General features: G+C 36.2%; 1 protein-coding gene across 7 annotated transcripts in view; it reads right to left on the bottom strand.

Moving 5' to 3' along the window:
• LOC110442007 overlaps positions 1-20,799 on the bottom strand; it is a 128,509-nt gene that overhangs the window by 60,328 nt on the left and 47,382 nt on the right. The window contains exons 1-2 of one of the 7 annotated variants that reach the window (XM_021485388.1): positions 18,824-19,029; positions 12,393-12,568 (exon numbers count right to left, since the gene is read on the bottom strand). The exons of 5 other annotated variants lie outside the window; for them this stretch is intronic. In XM_021485388.1, coding sequence (XP_021341063.1) covers positions 12,393-12,568; positions 18,824-18,994 — 347 coding nt within the window. In that variant the 5' untranslated portion in view covers positions 18,995-19,029. Of the gene's footprint in view, positions 1-12,392; positions 12,569-16,834; positions 16,886-18,823; positions 19,030-20,799 lie in introns of those variants that run through there. One more of the 7 variants, XM_021485394.1, reaches the window with a different exon arrangement.

The following is a 20,799-nucleotide window of genomic DNA, read 5'->3' as shown; positions in this document are numbered from 1 at the left end:
TCTTTTTTCATTCTGAAAGATTTTAGTGAAATTAATTTAGTGAATGTGATTGTAGGTCGATATTCGTGGCCACCCTTAGGAAGGGTAACTATGTCACCTTTAGTCAGAGCCGGAGCCAACCATCCAGATAACAAATATCTCATTAATCCTTCATTAAGAAACTATAGAAAAGTAAAGAAAATACAGAAATAATGAATGCCTGAACAACTATAATAATATTGTCAGAAGGACTGGGGACATGGACTATGAAGACTAATGTCTCTACCAGGCAACAGACAAGAGGACCATGTCCTCGCCTGGCGACCATCTAACACCCTCCATATTTATCAGAATACAGTTCTCAAAGGGGACAAGGCAAATAGCCCAAGTTTTCACAAAAGTTTTCTTTAATGGTTAAAAGTCATAAACCTTAACTTTTACAATTACTTATCTTTAAACATGAGTGTTTTATTCAAACAAGTTTTTTAAAGAAAAAATAATCCTATTCAAACTGTTGATCTACCCAATGTGAGGAAGAGGGGCACTTACAATACACATAGCAAACCACACTGCCTAATGAGACAGCCCTGTATTTGTCTGTGTAAAACACATTTTACAATGTCAGCCAGGCGTTACATGTTTTCCATTTTCTTGACTGAACTTTCCAGCTGAGTTAACCATTATTATAATCAACACTAATGGACATTTGATACAGGAGAAGTGAGAAGTGCAAATTCTACATTGGTGTACCGTGATAACTTTTACCATGTCGCAATCAATACCGTCTCTAATACTACATCGTTACAATCAATACCTCATCTAGTACTACACTGTCATAACCATTTCCACATCTAGTATATAGGGGGTATTTAATGTTTACCTGTTGACTACCATATATAATTCACAAGTATGGCAGAATACTGATTTTTCATGACTGTAAAACACAAGTGAAATGATCAGTATATTCTGCCATACAAGTGAAATATGAAAGGTATCCAACAAATTAATATATGGCAGAATACTGAGAGCAAAGCATGAATGAAATTTTGATATATTCTGCCATTTGAGTGAAACATTTTGACAACAAGGCTGAGCAACAATTTGGATGGGCTATATAGCTACACATCATAATTCTACTGTTTTCTGGTATTATTTGGCAAGATTTGCTTTCATCAATGGTATATGAATTGTCAAGGGAAATTTATATCTTGTAGCAGATAATTCACAAACAGGAACTGTCGAAATCCAAGATGGCTGCCTGGTGGCCCTTTAGTTTTCTATCAGTTTCAAATTAAAACAAACAATAACAGACCATGGGGAACCTACAAGTGAAATTTGAGAAAGATTCCTTCTGCACTTTCTGAGAAATCTTGCAAATAAACCTTAGCACTTATCTTTCAAGATGGCCGCCTGTCTGTTATCCTGGTGTTATGATCAGCTTACATGTGAAATTTGAGAAAGATCCCTTGAGCAATGATAATAATAAACTTTATCTATTGAGAATTGAAAACTGATTTAGCAAAAGGGTAATCTCCCTGAGGGTCCTCTAGATCAGCGAGATGGGTTAGTTTTACATAGCATTTCTAAAACATATTAGTAAAACAATTGCTAACAATATCACATGCATTGACATCAAATATCACAGAAAGCGTAAATCTCATAATCTGGTTATAGTTAAATTGCTGGAGACTAATTATAAACATGTACATACATGCTAACAAAATGTAAAAATTGCCAGGATATATGCTAAAATAACATCGCTTGAGAATTATTTCTTAATCTAAAACATGAATCACAATAGTTCTTTATTGTCCAATGCTTAAAAGCATTAAAAGTTGATGCCAATCTTGTATCATTTGGAAGTGCATTCCATGTTTGACAACTTGATATAACAAATGACTAAAATGTACAACAACTTTTGTTCTGCCTGTCATACTTGTTACTCTGTAATGAACACTGTTAACATATTTAAAATAAGATCATAAATATCCAGGTGCAATTAAAGGTCATTTAGGTCCTTCTATAATTAATATACAATTCTATAGGCATCAATTTCAACAAAGAACACTTTTCTTTTGATGGAGTCTCAAATGGAACATCAAAAATAAAGCCTGCTGCACTTTTTTTAATTAACATATTTTTTTCATTATATTGTCAGTACAGCCTCCCCACACTGTACAACAGTATACAAAATGTGGAAATACACACGAATTAAAATATTTCAGCCTCCCACTTTAACTGACAGGTACTGTTTGATACCACAAGTAACCCTAATCAACTGTTTACATTTGCTACTAGTTCTGAAAAAGATAAGTGGTGGTCTAGTTTTACTCCTAGAAGCTTTTTAGTTTCTACCTGTTTTTAGTTCATCTTCACTGAGTAAACAGCACTTCTGTTTAGTAATAATAAATTTTGTCTTATCTTAATTTATAATTATTTTATTGTCAGAACATTAGTCTTCCACTTTCTTTAAATCATCTTTTGTAAAACAAAGAAGATGAACTGCCATTGCTCAGGCTTGCTAACGCGCCATGTGTTCTATACATAAACTGTGACATCACCACAAAGTGTGTAGCACTAAATCTGCAGTCACCACAAGAGGTGTACTTAATAAGTAACAAAACCGAACAGTGCACCAGTTCCAGATTCCGACAAACCTGGTATTCACTCAATACCAAACCACTTTCTAATTTCACTGTGACAATTTCAATATCTTACCAGAAGTAGACAGTGTAACGAGTCCAGCTATCAACAGTTAAGTATTATGAATACATACAAAAAACATTAAAGGGCCAAGGGTTGAGCCCTGAGGTACCCCACGGGTTATTGTCTTGGCCGCAGGAAGATTTCTTGAAATGGAGACCTTTTGGTACCTTGAAACGGAGACCTTTTGGTCCTTGAAATGGAGACCTTTTGGTCCTTGAAACGGAGACCTTTTGGTACCTTGAAACGGAGAACTTTTGGCACCTTGAAACGGAGAACTTTTGGTACCTTGAAACGGAGACCTTTTGGTACCTTGAAATGGAGACCTTTTGGTACCTATCACTTAAACAAGATTTGAAGCAAAACACAGCAGTTAAATCACATTGTTACATTTTCATTTTTTTCAAATAATACAGTATTGTTAACAACGTAAATAGTCTTCCTAAAATCAAGGAAAATAACACCATTTATATTTCCATGATCAATTTCCTGTGCCCAATTTTTAACAATATTTAAAACGGCAGATTCACATTGATGATTTTTTCGGAAAGGAGATTTTGAAGAGAGGAAGAGATCATGGGTATATAGATAATCATTAAAAGAGCTGTGTACATGCAGTCTTTCCAGTATCTTGGAAATAAGAGGTACGACAGAAATACTACTGTAACTGAACAACTCTGTAGCCTTACCACTTTCGGATAATGGTATGGTGTTTGCAAGCTTCCAGTTTGAAGGGAATTTACCACTTTGGATGCTCATTTTCATTTCATAGGTGAGCAATGGAGTAATCTTGACCCCGGCTAACCTCAAGAGCTTTGATCTTAGATCTACTTTATTAAAGTCTAGTGAACAAAGATACTTTTGGGTAAATTCCAAAGTAATATTTGGCATTGTCTAGTGATGGCTTTGTTTCAGAAAGTTGCGTAAGTAAAAATTTGATATTTGATCACCTAAATACCAACATTTTCTGGACACTTTTGAAAAGAAATTATTAAAGTTTAAGCAATTTTCTCTTCAGCAAAAATTGTCTCCTCACCAAGTTAAAATTGCAGATGATGAAGATGGCTTACTTCTCCCCCAAATAAACTTCAAAAGTGTCTTCGGTTTGTCAAGGATATTTTCTACACAGTACCTGTGTACTAATGTTAATATTCAGTGAACAATGTATGTAAAAACTTGTGTTTTGTCCTTGCTGGAAATGCTATACATGTATGTAATGTATGCATTCGCTTTATATTGTATCCATCTGTCCAGTTGGTCTGCCGTTATAAAATGTATCTGAATATTGACCTCCTGTTACACACATTATGTGTGTCTGGAGTGAGCTTGAATCTTGCTAGATTCAAAAAGATGTGTGATGTGTGACAACTCCAACAACCCAGGAGGAGTATAAAATGGTCTGGGGTGGGTGTTGCGGTATCTGTGCTGTAGCATTCAAGTTAGGTGGCACTTTAAATGATACTGTTGGAAGCACGGTACCACTACAAACAGAACACAATACATCTCCAGCACACACACAGGCATACACACATAGGGAGATATTAGCCAGGTGGCATAGGACTAGTAGTTAGCGCCTAATAAGGCAGCTCCTGCAAATTCCTCAATATTTTATTGATTAATATACATATATGCTAATTGTATTGACTGTACAAAAATGTATATGTATGTACTGTAAAGCGCTTTAGATTGGCTTATGTTAGCCAGATAGGGCGCTATATCAAATGTTGTATATTTATTTATTTCTATTTTACAACATGCTTATTGTATGTGGCTTTAGTCTCTCTAATAGGTTTGGTAACTTTGTTTCTGTTGTAATTTTTATTGTTCATATTTACCTTTTCATTTCAGTCTGTCTCATATATATATATTGTCTGAAATGGTTTCATCAAACCAGTCAGGTTGTTTGGCCTTTTTAACTTGCCTTTCAACCTTCGGTGCATGGTCATCTACCACATCCATAAAATACTTGGTCTATGTACTCAATGCATCTTCCACATCTGTAAATGTTCCATAGTAGACCACAGTGCTTTTTCCATGTCCCTCAAATTCAAAGATTTAAGAGATCTGAACTTGATGTTAATATGTCTAAATTTAGTTCCGAACATTTGCTTGCACTCATAACACATTGGGTACCTTCTTTGCAATAGCGTCTACAAACTCTATTTTTCAAAATCAAAGATGGCCCCCTGTCTGCATCTTGGTTTCCCAATCAATCCAAAAGTTTAATAGGAATAAGTATAGGCCATGAGAAACCTTCCTGTGAAATCTGAGAAAGAGTGCTAAAAAGATTTTTGTTCAAGGTTGGACGGACAAAGAGCATTTTGAACAGCCAACCATCTAATGATGGTAAGCTCAAGAAAGATTTACTGAATTTTACACCCATAATGACGAACAGGCATAAACAATACCTCAAAGGTGAATGAAATATATTCAGAAGACATTGTTTATTATGAATATAATTGGAGACCAATTATCAGGATCAGTGCCATGGAAGTAACCTTACTGTTACCATACACATATTATTACTGCTCTTAAAAAGTGTTCATTCAAGTATTGTAAGTAGTGTATGAAATTATACACTTGAGGTACCTTATTCTGAAAGTTTAAGTATGAAACAGAACTATAACTAAGACAAATTTCCTTTCTTCATGACAAAACGAATCTAACATTCAGATGAATTTTATTTTCAATAAAAGTTAAACAAACTGACAAAATGTTGTTGCAATAATTGAACAGTAATATAAAATGACAACATTTGTTGAAGTACCCAGCCACTTTACTATGTCAAGTCAAAGAGAAATAACTCTTACTAACCCACTTTTCCTGTGGGATATTTAGTTCTCCAACTTGTTTCCTTCAGGTAGAACAGGTTCAAATCTTATCACCAAACATGTTTATTCACCTGTTGCTCAGTTACTGTTAAATGGAATTTTCAAAAGTTTTCTAAACGAAAATTAAAACAATACCTTCATAGTCATAATTCACTTGTTTGTTTCTTGTGTTTAAAGGGACATCACGTGAGGAGCCATATTTTTTTTAATGAATGTATGTGTTGTATGCACTTCCACTTATGTTACCTCTCTATCCCCATATTCATAGTCCGTTCCAAATGTCCAGTTTGACCACTTGAATTGTTTGGGAAAGCCCCGTTAAAAACAGCACCAATAACGTCACCTGACAATTTTGAAACGAGGCAGGCTGACCGAGATGAAACATTTCCAAAGGGGCGCCTCCAGAGAGGGGCCTCCAGGAAACTGCAACTTCTTACCGCACTATGAAACCAAGTAATATGATTTCTAAGTCTGTGTTGAAACTTATTGAATCAGTAATTATTCATCATCAGTTAATTGCACACTTGCCAATATTCAGAATTTAAATTTACTACCGGAATGTGACCGGTACAGATGGTACGCGGCTAAACACCTTCCCTCAACCATGGGACAAACCTTTCTGTAAAAAGGAATATTCACGAGACGAATATCCCTTTTCAAATGCTTTCATAAAGTTTATTTATGCAATGACAAGTAAAAACAAGGTTATCGCGAGCGGTATATAATACGCCCGTCACACATTGAATGAGCGGTTGTTTGTATGATTGAAATATATGAAGTATTTGTGAGTAATTGATATTAAAAGAGAAATCATTCAACATAACTGGTAGATCAATGAGTGCAATACAACATCATGGAACACATGCGTCGCATTAATGAAACCAAGGGGAATAACATTCAACATTATGGTTGGATAATGGCGGTTATCGAACTTGTCTGAGCTTTCATGGTAATTAACCTTGTTGTGAAGTTTGAAGTTAATCCGTTAATAATTACTCTAGATATCGAGCGGACACTGTTTCGGCAAGTCCATTAAGGGGCATAACTCCACAAATTATGGTCGGATCATGGCGGTTATCGAACTTGTCTGGGCTTTCACCTTGTTGTGAAGTTTGAAGTTAATCCGTTAATAATTACTCTAGATATCGAGCGGACACTGTTTCGACAAGTCCATAAAGGACAATAACTCCACAAATTATGGCCGGATCATGGCGGTTATCGAACTTGTCTGGGCTTTCCCCTTGTTTTGAAGTTTGAAGTTAATCCTTTAATAATTACTCGAGATATCGAGCGGACACTGTTTCGGCAAGTGCATAAAGGGGCGTAACTCCACAAATTATGGCCGGATCATGGCGGTTATAGAACTTGTCTGGGCTTTCCCCTTGTTTTGAAGTTTGAAGTTAATCCTTTAATAATTACTCGAGATATCGAGCGGACACTGTTTCGACAAGCCCATAAAGGACCATAACTCCACAAATTAAGGTCGGATCATGGCGGTTATCGAACTTGCCCGAGCTTTCATGGTAATGCACCTTGTTGTGAAGTTTGAAGTTAATCCGGTAATAATTACTCGAGATATTGAGCGGACACTGTTTCGGCAAGTCCATAAAGGGGCATAACTCCAGAAATTATGGTCGGATAATGGCGGTTTTCGAACTTGTCCGAGCTTTAATGGTAATTAACCTTGTGGTGAAGTTTGAAGTTAATCCTTTAATAATTACTCGAGATATTGAGCGGACACTGTTTCGACAAGCCCATAAAGGACCATAACTCCACAAATTAAGGTCGGATCATGGCGGTTATCGAACTTGTCTGGGCTTTCCCCTTGTTTTGAAGTTTGAAGTTAATCCGTTAATAACTACTCTAGATATCGAGCGGACACTGTTTCGACAAGCCCATAAAGGACCATAACTCCACAAATTAAGGTCGGATCATGGCGGTTATAGAACTTGTCTGGGCTTTCCCCTTGTTTTGAAGTTTGAAGTTAATCCTTTAATAATTACTCGAGATATCGAGCGGACATCGTTCGTTCCCCCCCCCGCCCGCCCGCCCGCCCGCCCGCTCACGTGATAACATAATACGTCCCCGTCTTCGACGGGCGTATAAAAAAGAGAAACGTTTGTGATTTTTTTTATTACAGTGTATAACTCCATTTTTTTGGCCACTATTTTTTCTAGAACATGCATATATATACTCTCTTTCCCACTTTCACCTTCTCCATATGCTAACACTTAGTAAGTCATATTAGCCATCACACACAATAAACTGTATGGCAAAACCACTATATGTGTACATGTAGAATATGTGTCAGATATGGAACATGTTGAGATACTTGATAATTATATGTTTTCAATACTTTACATAGATTAAAGCATACTTGTAAATGGACCCTTTTTTAATCAGTTCTTTTTTTGTCCGAAACAGAAGCCGTATTTATCGGCAGCACGCGTCATTTTTACAACGTTAACATTTGAATTTTTCCCGTTTTCAATGCGTATTTCGATTCTATCTGTAGTCAAAAATTAACTATTTATAGAGAAAAAGTTGTTGCATGATCATACATTCTAAGTCAACATCATGTGAAAACATGGACTGTATAAACGATTTTTTTTCGCTTACTTCACATGGCCAGTCCTTTTGTTTACAAAGAAATGGTGTGCTATGCGCATGCGCTAGTAGAGGGAAATCCCTGAACAAAACGTTGGTCAGACAGGTAGAAATCCCGATGATTATCTTAAAATTATTCATTTTTATGAATATATATCAGCCAAATCCGATCGTTATTTTCCTTAAGGAGACTCACTTGATATGTTTATGCAGTAGTTGAAAAAAGACAAAAAAATATTTACACTTCACCGTGATGTCCCTTTAATAAATAATTTACAACAAACCCACTAGGTTCATGTTTTGTGCTATGACCTAGGTTAGGGAATAAACAATATATTTTGACATGACTGGTACATCTGCCATCTGATATTTGAGAACATTTCCATGTTGAGCACTCCATCAATATAGTTATGTACATAGGACATCTAAAACATACCTTTGTAATATGTAGATCTCACTTGATTTAAACAGATTATTACTTGGCACATTTCAGTTTTGGCATAAACGAAGCAAAATCATCATAGAACTTCTAGAAAATAAGTAATCTCTCATCACAACACAAACTGGCATACAAATCTAATTAATGTATTACATAGGATTTTGTTCAAAGTAACATGGACAAGAAAAATACTGTAACATTAGATTAAGAGGGGAAAGGTAAAGGCATTACAGAATATTTGCACCAATATTTCAGGACATATAGCAATTTTATACAAAAAGGCACAACATTCATTAAGGAGTGACTCAAGATCAGTCCATCTGTAAAACTGAGGTATTGCCTAAGTAACATAGCAATTATTGTGAATAAGCCTCAGTCAGATTTCACTTAAAACAGAAAAACATTCAAAATATCCATATCTCATGAAGGGATTCAATTTGTGATTTTAGGAGTAAAGAACCACTCATTTGATGCTTGCTAAGGTTTCTCAAATGAACAGAATTTTACATCCACACTACAAAAACAACCTCATCAGTATAGGTCAATTTCTTTAATCAAGTAGACAATGGCACCAATTGAAATATGTGTTGATCAACTGACGAGTTAAATAAATTATTTCTTGTAGATAAAACACATGGAACAACATTACAGAGTGAATCAAATACAATATCCAGACTATGGTAAACCAATGAGAATAGAGCAAGCACCTGTGACTTCATCAACTATGCACAGATTCAGATTAACTTCGGCCTGGGTATTGAAATCATACAAATAGAGAAAAAAAAATGTGAAAATTATACAAGATATTGCCAAGGAAGTGCCAACAACAAAAGTAAATATTCAGATTTAATTCATCTTTGCCTAAGAATTACCATTTCACAATTACATTCCAATTTCAGATGAAGCCCATTGGCTAATTACAAGAAGGAAATACCAATAATTCTGCTGTCTTTTGGAACTTGGCCTGTGCATTGGTATAAGAGAAGTACAATCCACGTAATGTCTGGTAAGCAACATCTAATAGTTGGACAGACAAACAGAAAACATTACCCTCTGCTTTTGCTGAAAAGCTTGTGCCAAAAAGAACATAGCATTCAAAGTGGTATGAATGCATTTGGACATCAGTAGTTTTATACAAGGCGAGAGTAATGGCAATTAACATAACATTACATGTAGATAAACTCATAGTTTCTGAGTCAACCAAACCTGCTAGTTGTTGCCATTATTTGACACCTTGAGATTCGTATTAATATAGCCGAAGCATGATGTTATAAAATACAAGAGGCCCATGGGCCTTAACGGTCACCTGATTTATGTAAAAACTTATGTTATCGATGTTGCCAAATGAAAAAGAAATCCTTTTGTAACAAAGGTAACTTGAACAACATGTAATGCAAAAGTAGTGTGAAAGATCTGGGTAGTATATGTACTATGTATGTACTATATACAAAGAGTGGTTCTGTCAGACAGCTGAATTTTGGTAAAGCACCTTAAGACACTTCTATAGATATGAAGAGGATTTGATTCTACCATATCTGGATCTTGAGAAGATTTTTGAAATTTAAGTCAATTTGACCCTTTTTGGCCCCGCCCCTCAGGCCCCTGTGGGTCAAACAGGGCTGATTTGTACATACTATCAAACTGCTATCCAATACTGATAATGCTAACTAAGTTTGAATTAATTCCAATGGAAATTAAACAAATGCTGGTCCAAAATGTGATTTCCCTATATAAACTATAGTAATGTTTATCCCCTCCCAAGGGGAAACGTGAGACCCCAGGGTCATGAAATTCAAAATTTTGGTAAAGCACCTTAAGACACTTCCATCTATGAGGAGTATTTGATTCTACCATATCTGGATCTTGAGAAGAAGATTTTTGAAATTTTAGTCAATTTGACCCTTTTGACCTATGGCCATGGAAGGATTCTGCAAAGTTTCATTGAAATTGGTTCAGGGGTTTTTGAGAAGAAGTCGAAAATGTAAATTGTTTACGGACGGACGACGCATGAAGGACGATGCCGGACATGGGTAAAACAAAACAGCATTATCATAAGGTTTTATTCTATAGTGCAAACAGAAATATCAATAAATGTCCAAGTTTATAAGAACTCCAGAGTTATCTTACATGCCATACTGTTTAACCAGTAATATTGCACCTGTGATACGCTTATACTACAGACTGAATTCCTGCCTGACTAACTATTTACTTACTGTGTGACCTGCGAGGGTCAGACACACCCAATACTCCTTTCTGACAAGCTTTGTACTGACCAAGTTGATTTTCCTACCCGTTGACAGGCAATAAACTCACTTATGACTAATCACTGTTCAACAATTAAAACTGCTTTTCATTATATAGAAACACAATTCTGTCCCAACATATATTCTATCACGATACAAAAGAGACAAAAGAAAAGTGAAAACACAACTTATTTCACATGAACGCACTCAAAGCCACAATTCTCTAACCGAACCAAGGCAGTCTAAGCCTCAATGACAATACATAAAGTTTTCTCACTCGACAGAATTACTCGGTAAAAACAGTGACTTAAAACTAAGTTCTTGTCACTTGGTCTGTTCCCACTATAAGTTCAATTTGTGTCTAAGCCATGTATACAAATAAAATCTACAGTTTATAACTTTTGCCAGGTCTTTCATGTTAATGGCCCAACCTTTTAAAGTCCATTAATCAAAAATGCTTTGGACATTAAAATGTAAACTTTCATACAATGCATATTGATTTATGGAAAATGAATATGGTATGGTAAAGATTAGAGAAACCAACCAAATTAAACTTTTCATATAAAGAAATGAATTATTGTTATAAAGTTTGGCTGCTTTAATGGACTAACTTACATACTTGCCAACCTTTGAAGTTTTTCATTAGGTGAAAAATTAATTAACCCATGTGGCAAGAATTTCTAAAAGGTGGTTCAAATGAGCTTTATTACCAATACATCAAAATATCATAGTCAAGCATTTCTATGCAACGAATTAATTGAATATGAACAAACAGCAAAGTAATTATGGGAATTTCAAAAGTACAAAATGAGGGTGAAAAATAGAATAGACAGAATGGTAAGTATGCATTTGATAGATGTACTTTACGCACCATCAAAAAACAAAATCTATTTCCAGAAGACAGAAATGATTTGTTCCACTCTTAATGGTTAGTACAAACACACCAATAAACAAATTGATAGAACAACGGAAACTGCTTATTAACTAATGATATGTATCGTTACTACAAAGTCAGGTCAATGGGAGCTTGCAGTAACTGTGCTAGTCAGGGACAAAATGCCCAGACTAAAGGTACATATTTACAAGTACATTGTATGGTGTTCTCTGAATACAGTTTGGTGAACATCAACAACCTGTTTTGCCGACATCTTCTGATGCCATACAAAAATAAGAAAAAAAAAACATTTTACCAAACATACAGATCAACAACCAAAAAGCTCTACACGTTATCAGAGAAGGGGTTGATTGACAGAGTTAGCAATACAGGTTAATAAACACTTTCAACAACTAGGAAATAAAACTGATCAATGCCAGCACTAAACCATAAGCAGCCCTTCAGGATAAGTCAGGCGTTAGTCGCACACAATTCAAACTCAGGATTGATCGAGTGTTGCAATTTCAATTCAAACTTTGGGTTGATCCAGTGTCGCAATTCAAACCGATTGCTTAAGTGAGGTGTTATTGTGCTCCTGAATATGCCGCACAAAGGGGGAAATGTAGGAACAATGGTGCTTTTATTATTGAAAACAAATATAAAATTGATAGTGTTCAATATAAGCTTGCATCTTTCCCCTGCCTATTTCAACTAACCTTTGTGCCAGGCGCATGGGCATAGTCTGCCGGCGGTGGTTCTGCATAAGTTTGAAGCGAATCATCCTACTGGAGTACATCTGAATCGGGGAAAGGTCCTGCATGGCACGCAACATGTTCATCTGCTGATTTAGTTGTAGCTGTGTCAGCAGCCGGGGGGTCACCCCCATAGCATTCTGTAAAGTCAGCACACATTGTCACTATCTATTCCTAATCAAAGTTAATCATAAGTATCCTAACTAAAGTAATAATCCTACAGTATCCTAACCACACTTAATCCTACAGTATCCTAACCACACTTAATGCTGAAGTGTTCTTTCCACAGATAGTCATTCAGTACCAAAACCTTTAGAAAACAATCCTTTAGAATCCTAAAATGGTTGAAGCATCCTTCAGAGTTCATAACCACAGTTAAAAGTGCTTTAGAATCCTAGAGGGCTGAAAAAGTTCCTAACGCTTCCAATGAAGTTAAAACCACACTTTGCATTCTTCTGATTACATGGCCAAAACAATTACACTGTGTCTCCAATGTTTCCTAACAAAGGTAAAACAATTGTACGATTCGTCAAGGCTCAGGTACGTACATGTCATAATGATAGTGTACCTTTACCGACCAGGTACAGTAGATGGTAATTGACACTCTAGGACACTACATATCTGGCTCAACACTTAAAGGATACTTAGGAACCGTTCATAGCCTTTCACTCCTTCCAATGGTCATAAAGCAACTTAAATATCCCAAACAGAATCACTGTCACAAAGAGAATGTCCACACAGTGTCAAGTGACCAGCAGATTATCTATTGAACCAAATAAACTGTTCGCTGATTCAACAAATAGACTCGGGCTCGGTCAATGTCATGTATTCTAATACAGCCACTCTATAAACACGGTAGCCTTGGGTATACTGTTTACCCGAGGCTTTTATCCTAGATCTAGAAAATTGATCTAATAAGATAATCCATTGGCACCTTTGTGACAGGAACACACGCCAGGACTCACACTATCACTATCTTTTTAATACACCGCCCTTACTCTGACAGGTAGCCGCTGTGTGTCCCCATTACTGGTATATATAGTGTAAGTGCATTATGTCACCCACCTGATCACATCAGTGATTTTAGCCCTAACACAAACATCGACCAATAACAGAATCAACAACATCGAACTGTCCATTCCGGAGTAATTTCAACAAGAATCTGTCACTCTTGGAATTGGAATTGTTCCTCCAGGATAGAGACAAACTTTCACCAGTATGAGAAGCTGTAGAATCAATACATGTCAACGGGTAGCTTCTCCACTTGACATCAGCCACTCAACAGACTGACCATTAAGAATGACCACTGACATAAATATTATTGACTGACCAAAGTCAGGGAGTGACCACTGACATTACAAAGTCACTCGCACGCCAGGTTTACCAGATTATTTAAGGATTGAGATTAAAAGTTGCCCCTTAAGGCGAAAGCTTAAATTACTCAATCAGTGATAACTAAAACCTTAAATTGAATGCCCTTAATCCTTTAATTCAAAATATATAGCCAATTCAGTCCTGGATAATTATGGCTGAATTAAACAATCTGGAAACTTGTGGCACTACATGTAGAACCAGAACCTGATGGACACTTTGGTCACCCTAAGATTACCCTCTACAAACAGACCTAACTGCTGGACTGAGGACAGATTAAGGCTGTACCCTTATAAGAATATTACATAACTCGCTCTTACTAGCCTATGCTAAGTAATAAACACTAAGACTGTATAGCTTTGGAGATATAAAGATCACAATGCTCTGTCACAGGGTACTATGTACTTTTCACTTGGACCTATCATGACTTGACCCTCCAAAAGAGGTAAGGCGATGGATACTTATAAAGGGAGTGTAAACAACACAAAAGGTCAATGGGGACTGTATTGCTCATTTGTTTTTGAGTTGACATTTGGCATTAAACTTGAAGTATACACACTGTTAAAAAGATAAAAGCCTTTGTTGAACTTGGGCATATCCTTTCTCACACTTAGTATGAATAAAAGTATCAAACCTAAACCCTGTTAATGTTGATGTTGATCTTTGACCTTTCAGCAGTACGGTCTCTTTTTAACCCTCAGGGTCTTATTTTGAACAAACAAGCGATAACAGCTATTATTATTTTTTCATATTATTTCCGACAAGTGATTGGCCAGAAGTGCATCACGTGTCCACCGATAAATAGAGAATAATACATGTCTTTTTCCATATCGCACCCAGTATCAACCCGAGACTGCAATATCAGCCCAAGGGCCGAAGGCCCGAGGGCTGATATTGGTCGATGGTTGATACTGGGTGTGATATGGAAAAAGGCATGCTTTATTCTGTTTATTACATACCTACTAATAAAAGCTACTTTCTTATGATCTATTTTTCTTTTGAAATATTGAAAAACGAAAAATNTTTTTTTTTTTTTTTTTTTTCAGATTGCTTACATTACTGTTTTGTAAAATAATATAACAATTGTAGCCTTTAACTTCGGTCAATACCTGGATTTGGATAGAGATTTTGAGATGTTTGGGTGATTCAATCTTAAACTTTTCCAATAAGCCCCCTTTCAAAATGAAATTTTTGGACTACAAACTTTTTGAAAGTACCATGAAAATATGGTAAATATATGTTGTTGACATGACCATGAAAGCCAATGTAAATAATCTGGTCAGGTAAGAGACATGTTTACAAAACCATAAAGTCGTGTAATATACATGAACATGTGAAATATTGAATGGAGGGGCCACATTAATTTTTGATGAGGAAGGATTATCTGAAGCGACAATCAGGTTATCAACATACCTGATACCATGTAGACATTGTGTACACAATACTAGTGACGGGTCAAGTCTTAGGCAAGTCACATACTGTATAATTATCAAAACCTTGCTTATTGGGTTGTATAATATCTTTGTATGCATTAAAGATACTGTGTTTTGTCTTCATTATCTATACTTGGTGAAGATGGTTAAAAACAGTTTTTGTTGTGTTATCTGAATATTGTTTTTCCTAAAATCATTTAAGGAATAACTTCAGACCCGACAGATAAATGCATAGAGAATAATTTCTCCATAGAAGTCAATTACCCTTAGTTTTGTTCATTGTTGATAACATAACTAGATAATGAAGATATGTGAACAGCTTCAGAAAGAAGGCCCATAAACTTTTTAACAACTGACCAGAAAGCTTCCGTAATCACATTTCATAGCTGACCGGACCTTCCAGTCAATACCCATTTGCTAATTATAAAACACTGAAGGCCATCATTAGGAAAGGATTCAAGAAATATCATAATGGAACAATAGAAATAGATGTTATATCTGGGACAGTCACAATAAACTATTCTGGAATCCTGTTGATGACAATCCAAAGATAATGGGGTTTTACGGCACATGTATAATAAAAGTTACATCAAAACTAGTTTTTATTCATTCGCTGTAACATAAATATATATATTCCTATTGCCAGAGTACAGAATTGAACATTTTTAATCTTCACATTGTCATGATTGTGTTATTTTCTTGTTTCTTTTTTTAATTTATTTTTTTAATAAATTTGATCACAATAATGTTTCAAAATTTATTTTCCCAATACAAGACATGTTTACTAGTTTAAAGTCCCGATAAGTAGATGTATAATAACAGACCTCAGAGATTGCTGGAACACCTGACCAAACTTTGTCATCTAATTTACAGTGTCACGGCCAAACATATACAGTTACTACTTTACAGATCTCAGCTGGAGCCAATAATAATGGATAGCAGACTAAGAAATGAGGTTTTTAAGTAACCTATCAAACCTCTTTCTACGAAATATAACATAGAACCAAAACTACATGAAATACAATACATACCTACTAACACACAAAATGTTGACAACATTACTCATATCAGAAAGTTTAGGTCTAATTACATGAGGCTACCGGCAAGTTCGCAACAATGATGTGACCTCATCCCAGGTGTGAATCTCGGGAAACAGCAAGACATATGTATAAAATTGACAGCAGAAGAGCAAAAAGGAGCAGACTTTTAACACAGGTCATAAATCTACATCCCAGGTAATAACGAATAGAATTTAGTCATGCAGAATCCTCAATACAAGTTTGAGTGATTTCTCGTACCTCATATACACTGATCAAAGACATCAAATTACAAAGGCTATACAGCAACAGCTAACTACCATCAAGAAAATGAACTATTTTACATATATCCTACATTAGTTTAGTTCATGTTCCGAATGAGAGCTATATTAATAAGGTTTTTCTTTATAATGGAAGTTTACTAATCCTGCATTCATTCTAACATGTACAATAACAAGTTTATATTTCATACTAATCCCTTCAGAAACATGACTGTACAGGACCATTAATGTTTGTGACACCTGGTTATTTCCTCTGTCTCCTTCCCTTAGGGGCCAGTACCCACCTTGTGGAGGAGGTCCTCCTGCTGGGGGCTATCCATGGCCCCGCCCTGGAGATACCCCTAATGTGCACAGCAACACAAGTCCGAACGACCGTCAGTGCCACGCATTTCACCACTAACACCCATTTATGGTTAGCTGCCCAACAGTGCAGTATTACCACAAGCCAAATTAATATTTCAATCTTTTCACAGCTTTGAATTCAAGGTCTGTTAAGTTTAATATACAAATACAACTGGTTGATAGTGTATAGTAATGTGGCGACAATTATGACAGACCCTGTCTTGAAACCAGTCTAGACCCTTGACACCTATGTTTACCGGCCTTAGATTTGATACACCCTAATGGATATTATATGTCTCTGCTTAATTACTACTCTATAACACTTAGTCAATAAACATAGCAGCAATAATCCAGACTCTCCACAGATTCTGATAAAAGAGATACTTACGATGGCTGTCCATGTTGGACACTGTAGTGTGTTATCCTGGGGTGTCAAACAGCCTAGTAAAGCAGGTTTAGAAACCAAGTAGTTGAAGTTTGAGTTAGACAAAAGAGATGGTATTGTGTTTGCTGACAATTCGACCAGTCAAACAGATACAACAGAAAATTGGTGTTCTCATATATACATTGACTTGTGTATAACAATATGTGGTCCACGGTCGAGTAATAGATAGACTATTGTCTTGTTTACCATATCGATGAACGCATTTTGTCTGGAGTGTAAGGACCTGCTGTATTATTATTGAACTATTTAAATGATTTCCTGATTAACACAGTAGCAGTGTAGGCCTATAAGTATGAAGCCTACCTGATTCTATAGAATGGACCCAAAGATCAGCTGATACAAACAGTTTAATAATCAATTTTTAAATTTCTGTTCATATGCCAGGTTTTTTTATGTATAAACACATGCATCTTTTGATCAAGCATAAATATAGCAGAATGCTTTGGGTGTATGTTACGGCAAACACAATGACAGTTTCATTCAACACTCAGAATTCTTCTACAGATCAAAGTGATAGTCTTTAACTGTGGGCATGCCAGTATCTAAGGAATATTAAAACAATTTTGTATCTGAACTGATAATCAAAGAATATATGTAAACTTATTTAAAAATATGAACATATTTTTAAAGGTTGGCAAATCTCAGTACAGGTTAAAATATATAGATGTTATTAGGTACATACATTTAATTTACCTGTAACAAGAGTTATTCCCCTTATAATTCCATATTTCACAAAGTAAGACATCCTAGAAAGAAAAACAACATTGGAAGATCAATTATCACCCAAATTTCTGTTCAAATTACCAATCAGTATCACACACCAAATGACACACAGTTGAGTAACTCCGAGTCTTAGTAAAGTAAAGTGATAGTAAACCTTTACGATGTAACAGAGTGGAAAAATGCTCAACCAGACCAGGATTCAAACCAGGGACCCTCCAAGAAATTCGGCTTGAGCACAGAATCCATGCTTGAGCATGAGTATGGTTTCATGAATAAGGGCCCTGGTCAACGACGAAGGACCTAGTCCAGTTCCACTACATTCTTCCTTCCTTTTTCTAAGTCTTCATCCCATGAGACATCACTATTTACAACCCAGGTTCGGGTATTCCATTACTAAGCATTCACCCTGTGCATTGTTCTACTTAAGAGCAGTACACATGGTTTACTACAAATAGGTTCACTATGCATTGTGACCAAGGAAACAAACAATGATGCGTTGACCTCAATTTTTCCCAAAATACAATCACATTCCTTCATAAAGCAAAACCATATTACAATACCTCATGACTCCAAGAGGTGAAACTTTTGCAGAAAACATGCCAGCCCTCAGTTGACATCAATACTTATAGGATAGATCAAAGGTTCCTTTAAAACAACATCTGCCACAAATTGTATTGTAATTAACTAAAATTCTGATATGATTATACAAAAGATTATTTTCATATTTAATTTGGAGTGATTGTTACACTAGTTTAGTAGTTACCTTTTGAAGTTGTTTTCGGTAGAGGAGTTTGGGTGCCTTCATGTTGAATGTTTCACACATATTGCAGGTACAGAGGAGATCTGGCTTGTGAATGCCCAAAGAGCTCTTCGCAGGAAGCTCTGCTTTCATCATCACATTGGTGGCCTCGCATACAGCAAAGGCTGTTGACATCTTCTCAATATGGAAAGTGTCAACTGGTACAATATCGGGAAGTTGTAGCAGCCTCACTCTTGAGATAATGTCTGCCACAGCATCTGGTCCGGCTCCATCTGGTGGATGTGGTGGTGGTGGTGGTGGTGGCTGCCTCAGGTACTGACGTAGCTGGGCCAATTTTACCGAGTCTGGTACAGGGTTGAGCAGACGCCGCTTGACTTTGGTCTCCCTGAGGACCAGCCGAGGCAACTTCAAGTCTCCAGAATTACTATGTCCACCGTTCTTTATTTTCGTATCTGCTCTGGAAACCTTCACCATTTTGTACCAATGTATATGTCTGCTTTATCACAGCTTCTTAAACAGGTGCCATTCCAGACAGCAATGAGGCAACTTCAGAACTCTGATTCTTTTTGTCATTTTGTTAGAATACTACGTCACATTTTTTTCTAATCCTCACAGATTTAATTAGTGTATTTCATCGCTGTTCCAATCTCCAGGCATGTTATAACCATCCTAATGATAAACCAGATACTACCTAGGTTTTCTTCACATGGCAATATTACAGAATGATCGCTGTGTACTGCCAGCCACGAACCCAAGTGCATGCGGTGATAAACATCTCCCAGATATGGTGCCAATTTTGTCACCTCAATGCCTTCATGTGACAGCTATAGATATTCTCTTCCTATTGAACCATATTTACACTGCTGATGACCACATAAAGGAAGATTAGGGATTAAATCCTTTTACCTTGTAACTAAATACCCATAAAGGGTGGTTTAATGCAGAAGACAAACCGCTGGAGCTTATGTTCCTGGGTGTTCTATGGCCACCACAGGATGTCCCCTTTACATGCAGATCAGTGTTTTGTATTGTATCGCGAACAATTCATCAAAATTCATGTCAGACGTTAATGTTCCTGTTACAAAGGTAAAGTCAACGACACTTCAAGTCTAGGTAGGGTGTTGGTGAATTGATTAAAACCTACGATCTGACATACTAAATTAAACTATACTATGAAGTTAATCAGGCTTAATTGGATTTTCATATACACACTACGGATCAACGTGGGTTACACTCCCACTGGGGCATTCATACTAACTTGTAAAACTTCACACGGAACCAATGTCATGTCATTCTGTGGTTCAGTTCGGAAACACAAACGCAATAAATGCCAGTATTATACAAATGTACATTGCTGGTATAACTTGTTACGTATGTAGCAATCATAAAACATTCTCTTGTTGATCATAGGAATTATCTGCAATATATTCACAGCAATAAAGGAATAGGTAATACTTTTCAAAATTCAGATCATATTCGGGAAAATAACCTTCCATAAAAAGAAAGTTGGAGCTGGCCCCCCGGTACAGAAAGTCAGTTGTGACCTGATGACTAAAAAATACATGTAAGAGTCATTCACACGCTGCCCCTTTTGTGAGCGCCTACAAAAATATTCACATTAAACAGTGTTTTTTTTTAAATTATCTGTTTAAAGAGACTGAAAGAACTTCTGTTTGAAAACTAAGGAAATGCCTCTGAACTGGCGGTAGTGGGTGAACAAGTTCTTTTTACACATATTTCAAAAAGATTTTGAACATTATTCAAATTGCAATCATTTATGATTCCCCTTCACTGACTTTGTCAGACATCACAAATTGTTCTATCACAGAAATAACAACATGGTTCTCCTTCACTGACCTTGTAACACCTTACACATTGTTATATCACAGACATAACAACATGGTTCTCCTTTACTGACTTTGTAACACCTTACACATTGTTATATCACAGACATAACAACATGGTTCTCCTTCACTGAC

The sequence above is a fragment of the Mizuhopecten yessoensis genome, unplaced genomic scaffold (genome assembly GCF_002113885.1).
Source record: "Mizuhopecten yessoensis strain PY_sf001 unplaced genomic scaffold, ASM211388v2 scaffold716189, whole genome shotgun sequence".
NCBI classification, from domain to species: domain Eukaryota; kingdom Metazoa; phylum Mollusca; class Bivalvia; order Pectinida; family Pectinidae; genus Mizuhopecten; species Mizuhopecten yessoensis.
The sequence above is the reverse complement of the archived record's forward strand: the minus strand, read 5'-3'. Positions and strand labels throughout refer to the sequence as shown.